At 47.1% G+C, this 8,894-nt stretch overlaps 1 protein-coding gene across 1 annotated transcript; it reads right to left on the bottom strand.

Moving 5' to 3' along the window:
• Nucleotides 1-4,574: 4,574 nt before the first annotated feature.
• LOC123349979 (olfactory receptor 10A7-like) lies at nucleotides 4,575-5,516 on the bottom strand. Its single transcript, XM_044988315.1, has one exon. It carries the CDS (start codon nucleotides 5,514-5,516, stop codon nucleotides 4,575-4,577), a length of 942 nt encoding a protein of 313 aa, XP_044844250.1.
• Nucleotides 5,517-8,894: the final 3,378 nt, after the last annotated feature.

Below are 8,894 nucleotides of genomic sequence, written 5' to 3'. Positions count from 1 at the left end.
TTAACGCTCTCAGGAGGCATGTGGGAAGTGCGTGTGTAACACATGGAGACACTTTGCACAGGTGCGAACTCATGGTCACAGTGTTGCCAACCACCAGCGATAAAAAAAAATCAAAGGCCGACCCCCAAAATCAGGAGTTTGCCCCCGCCCAAAAATCAAGGTTTTAAAAAAAAAGATGATGTGTTTTTTGTGTGGCCTGTCTTATGACATTTGAATCCCCTTCCCAGCCCCTATGTGTAGGGCTTCCTGTCTGCCCCTCCCTCTGCCCGGCTACTGATCCTGTCCCCCCAACAACGCCCTCCCACCTTCCCACTTCCAGCCCCCTCAGTCCAGTCCTTTACCTCACACCTCCCAGTTCTTCCCCTCACCAATTCAGCTCCCTTTAATCCAATCCCACAGCCTCTCTGTCAAGGTTTCCTCCCCGACTCTGAACTTTAGGGTACAGATGTGGGGACCTGCATGGACACTTCTAAGCTTAATTTACTATCTTAGATCTGGTAACACTGCCACCACCCAGAAGTAGTGTCTGGTAGACTCCCTGTCCCCCAAAAACCTTCCCTGGGGAACACAGACCCAAATCCCTTAGATCTTAACACAAGGAGAAATTAACCATTCCCCCTCCTTTTCCCCCCACCAACTCCTGGTGAGTCCAGACCCAACTCCTTGGATCTTAAAACAAAGAAAAATCAATCAGATTCTTAAAAAGAAAGCTTTTAATTAAAGAAAAAGAAAAGGTAAAAATTATCTCTGTAAAATCAGGATGGAAAATGTATTACAGGGCACTTAAATTTATATAGCCAGAGAAAGCCCCCCTAGCCTCAGGTTCAAAGTCACAGCAAACAGAGGTAAAAATCCTTTCAGCAAAAGAAACATTTACAGGTTGAGAAGACAACAGAAGACTAACACGCCTTCCTGACTAGGTACTTACAAATTTGAAACATGAGACTGATTCAGAAAGATTTGGAGAGCCTGGATGGACGTCTGGTCCCTCTCATGTCCCGAGAGAGAACAACCCCCAAACAAAGAACACAAACAAAGACTTCCCTCCAACAAGATTTGAAAGTATCTTGTCCCTTCATTGGTCCTCTGGTCAGGCGTCAGCCAGGTTTACTGAGCTTCTTAACCCTTTACAGGTAAAAGAGACATTAACCCTTAACTATCTGTTTATGACACCCTCCCACAGTCACCCCCACCCCCAGTTCAGCTCCCCTTCAGTTCAGCCCCCACCCCCAATTCAGGCCCCTCAGCTGAGGCCTCCCCAGCCCAGTTCAGCCCCCCCCGATTTCAGTAGTCCAGCCCCGCAGCCACCCCCCCCCCAGTTCAGCTCCCCCTCAGTCCACTCCCCCAGACTCCACCCATCCGCCCTCAGTTCAACCTCTCAGGCTCTCCTCAGTCCAGCCCCCACTCCTCCACCCGCCAATTCAGTCCTTCACAGTACCGCCCCTCCCAACCCCAACTTCCCCATTTCAGCCCTCTCTGAAATCTCGTCACTCGTGAGAAGATTTGTGAGGGTTGGCAATATTGCATTGATACTCTTCACTGAGTCACATGAGAAATACACAGAACGAATCTGACAGGGAGCCTCCTGTCTCCATTTCCTCACCACTCCGGGGCAGTCTTTGGGCTGGGCTCAGAGTCCCCTTGGGTCTGCTCCTATGTTGTCCGGGCTTGTCCTGAGCCTTTTCCCTCTAGATCAACTTACTTCCTTTGTCCTTGGCCAGTCCATGCCTTTCCTCGCCCAAACTTCCTGTGCGGTTCTCTCTATGTCCCCCGGTGTGGGAGTCTGTTTATAAACTCCCTTAGCCTATCTATTGACCAGACACTGTGAGTATTCCCAGTTGTCTCCAGGCTGGGAAGGTTGTGTTTTTCAGGCTTGTAAGCCATGACGAATACACAGATCTAGAGGCAATTCACGACACAGCAATTTTCATAGTAACACAGCCCTATATCAGCCATGATAAATTGCCAGAGAAAGCCACAAAATCATCACAGAGGGCCAGGCCTACAGGGAAATTTCAGTACAGATCCTAAAGATATGTAAAACGAGTCTACATATACTCTATTTAAAATTCTTCCCTCTATCAATTCCTAAAATTTCTAACAAATCATTATTTCCCTCACGCCGCTTGCCACGCACTCCCACTACAAACCCAAAGAAGTGGATATTTTTACCTCCCGTCAACTCTTTGATCTTATCCTCTAACTTGAGGTAATAGGTCACCTTCTCTCTGTGAGCTAGCTCCAGACTTCCAGCATTGTCCTCCCATCGCACTGTGACATCAACCGCCACTGTCGTATCTCCTTTTATAAATACAATATCCGGTTTCCTCAGTTCTCCCTTACCATTTCTCAAATGGGGTTCTACAATCACTTTCCACCCTAATTTAACTACCCTATCTATTACTGCAGAAACAACTCTATGATGTCTTTTTATTCTTATCTCCTAACATTGGCCAGAAATATGGGGAATTGTCTCCCGAACCTTACCGCACCATTTACAAAGAGCATTTACTCCTCCTCTCCCTCTTGCAAATGTCTCTCTCGTAGGATATATATTTGCTCTAAGTTGCAGTGCAGCTATGTATGCAGAAGACTTAATTTTATCTGAATTTTTAAAAATCGAGTTACTGATTATATCGTTTCTAAAATATTGTATCCCAACTCCCTGGCACCTCATCCCAGACCATTTTAAAAACTCCTCTTCTCTCCATTTCCTGGGATGAGGGATTGCTGCACTAAGTACCAACATTTTATCAATAAGATTTTCACCAGCATATAGATAAGACAAATCAATCCAGGTGTCTCTAGAGACGATATGTCTCCTCTATTTTTGCACTAACATATTAGGAATTTGTATACTAAATTTAGTAAGAGCTAAACCTCCATCTCTCCCCCTAGAATAAAATAACCCATCAGTAGTTCATTGAGGTAGGTGTAAAATTTCTTTAACTATCTTCTTAACTAAAATATCCAAATCTTCTAAAAGATTAAATGGGGGTTCTATTAAAAGCAAATTATAAAATAACCTCGGTAAAATATATGTCTGCAAAATCAACAATTTTTGAGCTGGTTTCAAGGGGGCCTTACTTAAACTCACACGCCATTCCTTCAATTTCTCCTTAAGTAAAGGACCTCCTACACCTATCCAGGGATCTATTCTTGCTCCTAAATACTTCTCAAAATCCCCTGGCTGAACATAGTCTATCTCCTCAGTCCCTATTGTCCACTTACCCTTAGGATTCACTACATAGGTTTTATATTTAGCTAAAATGTGAAATCCCTTTGTTTTTTTCACATTTACTCGAAGATTAGTACTACTACAAAAACTCTCTAAAATACCCAGATTTCACTGATCTGAGCCCAATCTGAGTTAGGTGCCCAGATCCCAGCAGATCCTGCTGCTGGAGAAGCGCGTGTCCAGGAGACATGGGAAATGGGGTCTTGTTGGGCCTTGTGTTTTCATTTAGCTAAACAGTATTATACAGTTGAGGTGTGTCCAGGACATCCCACAGTGCACGGCAAGGCAGCATGCTAAATTAATACATAGGAGGGAACCAAGGAGAGGAGAACAAGTGTGGACTCGTCAGAGAACCACAGTATGAAATATGAGCCATGGTTCTTCCAATTTTCTCATCTGTAGGGAGAAAAGATCATCCCCATTCCTCCCATCTTACGCCCCAACTGGCTAACCATGAATGACCCCTGCCTACCCTCAGGTATCATCTTCTCTCCTTTCCCTGGAGGCCCCAGTCTTCTCAGTCCTGTGCTGTGAGCTGGTGTCGGGATATACAGGATTATGACATCACAATCTCTTTTAAACAGGAGGCATTTATTAAAGAAAATGAACACATGCCTCCACTCAGCTCCAGTCCCAGCTTGGTCTCTCTTGTTTACTAGGAACCACATGCTGCCTGGAATGCTATGCACGACACTGCAACATCTAGTGGCTGAATACTCTAATTGCAAGTAAATAGAGACTAGGAAGTAAGGTGGGTTTTCCAGCTGGGAATGGGTGATGGGAATGTTGGAGGAGTTTACAGGGAGGGAGTGCAGTCTAATGGGTAGCACACTAGACATAGACTCGAGCTGAGTTTCATTCACAGCTCAGATGGAAATCAAAATGTTTTGGCGAATAGAAAATTTTAAAAAAGTCATTTCAAGTTGAGTGAAAAAGTTTGATTTCAATTGTGAGCATTGCAAAAAAAGTTTGTAATTAAAAATAAAAAAACAATTAAAGGAAATTTTGAAACGAAAACTCATTTCAAAACAAAAACAAATCGAAAATGTTTCATTTAGAAAATGGACAAACTAGCTGTTTCAAACATTTGGGTGGGCTTGAAAGGGCCACGTGGCTATTTTTAGCTCGCAAACTCAATCCCTGCTAGCCCAAGTCTGTCTTCTTGGGCTGGAAGGCTCCCTCCAGCTGCAGTGTAGACATAACCAAAGAGACTGTACTTTGCAAAGACTCATTAAATAAGACCCCAAGAAAGGGGAATGTAACTTTAAGTACTGGGCTGCGACTGAGTTATTGGGAGACCCAGAAGGGAACTGAGGGTAGGGTAGCGCAGACAGAGCTAGGATGATACTTTCATGCCCCAGGCTCTCATCACGGCTCCCTTCACCTCCTTGTTCCTGAGGCTGTATATCATGGGGTTGACCATGGGCGTGATGACGGCATAGAACAGGGAGATCATCCTGTCCTGCTGGGGCGAGTGGGTGGACCGGGGCCTCATGTACATAAATATGGCCGCCCCATAGAAGAGCGAGACCACAGTCAGGTGGGAGGCGCAGGTGGAAAATGTCTTGCGGCGCCCGGCGGCCGTGCTCATCTGCAGGATGGTGGCCAGGATACGGGAGTAGGAGACGAAGACCAGTGAGAGGGGAATGATGAGGACCAGCACGGCCACGGCGAAGATGACCAGCTCGTTGACGTAGGTGTCGGCGCAGGCCAGCTTCAGCACCTGGGGCGCCTCGCAGAAGAAGTGGTCGATACGATTGGGCCCGCAGAAAGGCACGTGGAAAGTGCAGACCGTCAGCACCACCGAGTGGAGGAAACCGCTGACCCATGACCCTACTGCCAACTTGGCACAGGCCTGGTGGCTCATCACTACGGTGTAGTGCAAAGGGTTGCAGATGGCGACGTAGCGGTCGTAGGACATGACGGCCAGCAGGAAGCACTCAGTCACCCCGAAGGCAAAGAAGGCGTAGTTTTGGGTGGCGCACGCCAGCATGGAGATGGTGTGGGTGCGGCTCAGGAAGTGCACCAGGAGCTGCGGCACCGTGCTGGAGATGTAGCAGATGTCGATGACTGAGAGATTGCGCAGGAAGTAGTACATAGGGGTGTCCAGGTTGGGGTCTGTGCTGGTGAGCGTGATGATGATCCCGTTGCCGGCTAGGGTGACCATGTAGATGGCCAGGAACAAGGCAAAGAGCAGCCCCTGGCTACTGGAGATGCTGGCGAAGCCTACCAGGACGAATTCTTTCACCACCGTCTGGTTCTCACTGGCTGACAGCATCGGTCCCTTGCTGCAGGAAGGAAAAAGGGGATGGCTAGAGATGCTAGAGATAGCGGGAAAACAAGAACTACAGTTCACCCAAATACCCAGCTTTTGGCATTTCTTTTCATTCCACATTGGAACAAAAGCGAGGCCTATCCAAAAAATGTATGGAAAAAAACTTACAAGAGATCCACCCCAGAATAGCCAATAGAGGTGGTTATGGGGCTTACGTGGCAGATGGGAGACCAGGTTCAAGTCTCTCTTGTGCTCTAACCACTGAACTACAGAGCCAGCCTCTGGCTTGGTCTTCATGTCTCCCTTTGGAGCTGTTCCGCTGTGTATAAATAGCTCAATGTTCATTGGGTGTTAGGGAAAAAAGGAGTCCGTAGCCCAGGATTTGGGCACTTGCCTGCTAGGTGGGATGACTGGGGTCAAGTCATTCACACACGGCAGGGCTGGAATTTTGATTCCCTTACGCCAGGGGGCGCTCTTACATCTGGGCGATTGGCTGAACTTGAATGACTCCCCCGCCCACCCCCACTCTGGTTTTGACCAGAGGTCCCATCCCAGATCAACTGGCATTTTCAAACAACAAAATCTTTCCTTGAAAATGTCCCAACCAGCTCTACTCAGAGCCCATGAATAAGGATACAGTTCTGTCACAGAGGCCATGGATTCTGAGACTTTCTGGGAACTCTGTGACTACTTCTGGGGCAGAGCGGGAGCAGCTGTCAGCCCCAGGGCCCCCAGAACTGTGGCATCTGGGGTGGGGTCGGCACCCGAGGGCTGGAGCAGTGGTGGTCCCTGACTTTTATTAAATACTTGTGACAGAATCTTAACCTTACCCGTGAGGACGCTATGCACCTCTGTTTCTATATATGATCCCCCGACACACACACAATTGTGGTTGCTCCTCTGCTGCAGACAGTAGAATGAGAATAACTGCAGCAGATGAAGATGCACAAAGCTATCTGCTTCTGTAAATGACCCCACCTCCTTCTGCTGCTGAGAATAGACCGGAGGGTATCCAGTTTGAGGAGAAATCCAGGATTAGCCAGCATTGCAATTCCAATTTTCCCTGGCTCCTCGTGGAATAAGTGGGGTTGCAAACACTTTCGAGGAGAGAGCTAAAATTCAAAGAGATCTCGATAAATTGGAGGACTGGCCGATAGACAACACAAGGAAATTCAGCAAAGACAAATGTAAGGTGTCAGGTATCAGAGGGGTAGCCGTGTTAGTCTGGATCTGTAAAAGCAGTAAAGAGTCTTGTGGCACCTTATAGACTAACAGACGTTTTGGAGCATGAGCTTTTGTTGCATCCGACGAAGTGGGTATTCACCCATGAAAGCTCATGCTCCAAAACGTCTGTTAGTCTATAAGGTGCCACAAGACTCTTTGCTGCAAATCTAAGGTGCTGCACTTAGGGAAGAAAAACCAAACACACAAATACAGAATGGAGGCTAACTGGCTTGGCAGCAGCACGTCTGAGAAGGATCTGGGAGTTGTGGTGGATCCCAACCTCAACATGAATCAGCAATGCGATGCCGTTGCAAGAAAAGCAAATTCAATTTCGGGTGGCATTAACAGAGGCATAGCATGCAAGTCCCAGGAGGTGATGGTACCCCTCTACACGGCGCTGGTCAGGCCTCAGCTGAGATCCTGGGTTTAAATTTGGTCACCGCTGTATAGGAAGGATGTAGAAAACTGGAAAGGAGCCAGAGACAAGCAACAAAAATGCTGAAAGGGATGGAATGCCAGCCCTATGAACAAAGGCTGAAGGACCTGAGTATGTTCAGTTTGGAAAGGGGGGACATGATAATGGTCTTCAAATACTTGAAAGGCTGCCATAAAAAGATGGAGAACGGTTGTTCTCTCTTGGAACAACAAAGGACAGGACAAGATGCAATGGGTTCAGACTCGAGATTTAAATTAAATCTCAGGAGAAACTTCCTAACCGTAAGAACAGTAGGACAATGGGACAGATGCCTAGGGAGGTCCTGGAAGCTCCTTCGTGGGAGGTTTTCAGAAGGAGGCTGGAGCCATCTGTCTTGGATGGTTTAGACACAACAAATCCCACCTCTTGGAAGGGGGTTAGACTAGATGACCCTTGCGGTCCCTTCTCACCCCATGGTTCTCTGACTCTATAAGGGAGAACATCACAATGGCTGGCAATGCTCAGAGCTGCACACCTCAGCTTTTACATGATTCCCTGCCTCTCCGCCCTCAGAGACTCCTAGACTTTAAGGTCAGAAGGGACCATTATGATCATCTAGTCTGACCTCCTGCACAATGCAGGCCACAGAATCTCACCCAACCACTCCTGTAACAAACCCCTAACCTATGTCTGAGTTATTGAAGTCTTCAAATCGTGGTTTAAAGACTTCAAGCTGCAGCGAATCCTCCAGCAAGTGACCCGTGCCCCATGCTGCAGAGGAAGGTGAAAAGCCTCCAGGGCCTCTGCCAATCTGCCCTGGAGGAAAATTCCTTCCCGACCCCAAATATGGCGATCAGTTAAACCCTGAGCATGTGGGCAAGACTCACCTGCCAGCACCCAGGAAAGAATTCTCTGTAGTAACTCAAATCCCCCCATCTAACATCCCATCACAGACCACTGGGCATATTTACCTGCTAATAATCAAAGATCAATTAATTGCCAAAATTAGGCTATCCCATCATACCATCCCCTCCATAAGCTTATCAAGCTTAGTCTTGAAACCAGATATGTCTTTTGCCCCCACTGCTCCCCTTGGAAGGCTGTTCCAGAACTTCACTCCTCTAATGGTTAGAAACCGTCATCTAATTTCAAATCTAAACTTCCTAGTGTCCAGTTTATATCCATTTGTTCTTGTGTCCACATTGGTAACTAATTCCTCTCCCTCCCTGATATTTATCCTTCTCATATATTTATAAAGAGCAATCATATCCCCCTCAACCTTCTTTTGGTTAGGCTAAACAAGCCAAGCTCTTTGAGTCTCCTTTCATAAGACAGGTTTTCCATTCCTCAGATCATCCTAGTAGCCCTTCTCTGTTCTTGTTCCAGTTTGAATTCATCCTTCTTAAACATGGGAGACCAGAACTGCACACAGTATTCCAGATGAGGTCTCACCAGTGCCTTGTATAACGGTACGAACACTTCCTTATCTTTACTCCTCACTCCCTTGCTACAGGAAGTGGGCTGAGGGTGAACGGTCGCAGCACACAAACAGGCTCAAAGCCACCTCCCTCTGCTTCTCTAAAACGATTTGGCTTGGCCACCAATCTCCTGCTGCCAAGAGTGGAAGGAAGTGGTGACCACTGCAGCACATGAGATTCTCCAAGCTAAACACTCCAGCTTCTATCAATAATTCCACACCCCTTCTGCCTTCTCATCGTCCTCCTGCTTCTGAGAGTGCAACT

This window comes from Mauremys mutica, chromosome 15 (assembly GCF_020497125.1).
Source record: "Mauremys mutica isolate MM-2020 ecotype Southern chromosome 15, ASM2049712v1, whole genome shotgun sequence".
Lineage (NCBI taxonomy): Eukaryota > Metazoa > Chordata > Testudines > Geoemydidae > Mauremys > Mauremys mutica.
The sequence above is the reverse complement of the archived record's forward strand: the minus strand, read 5'-3'. Positions and strand labels throughout refer to the sequence as shown.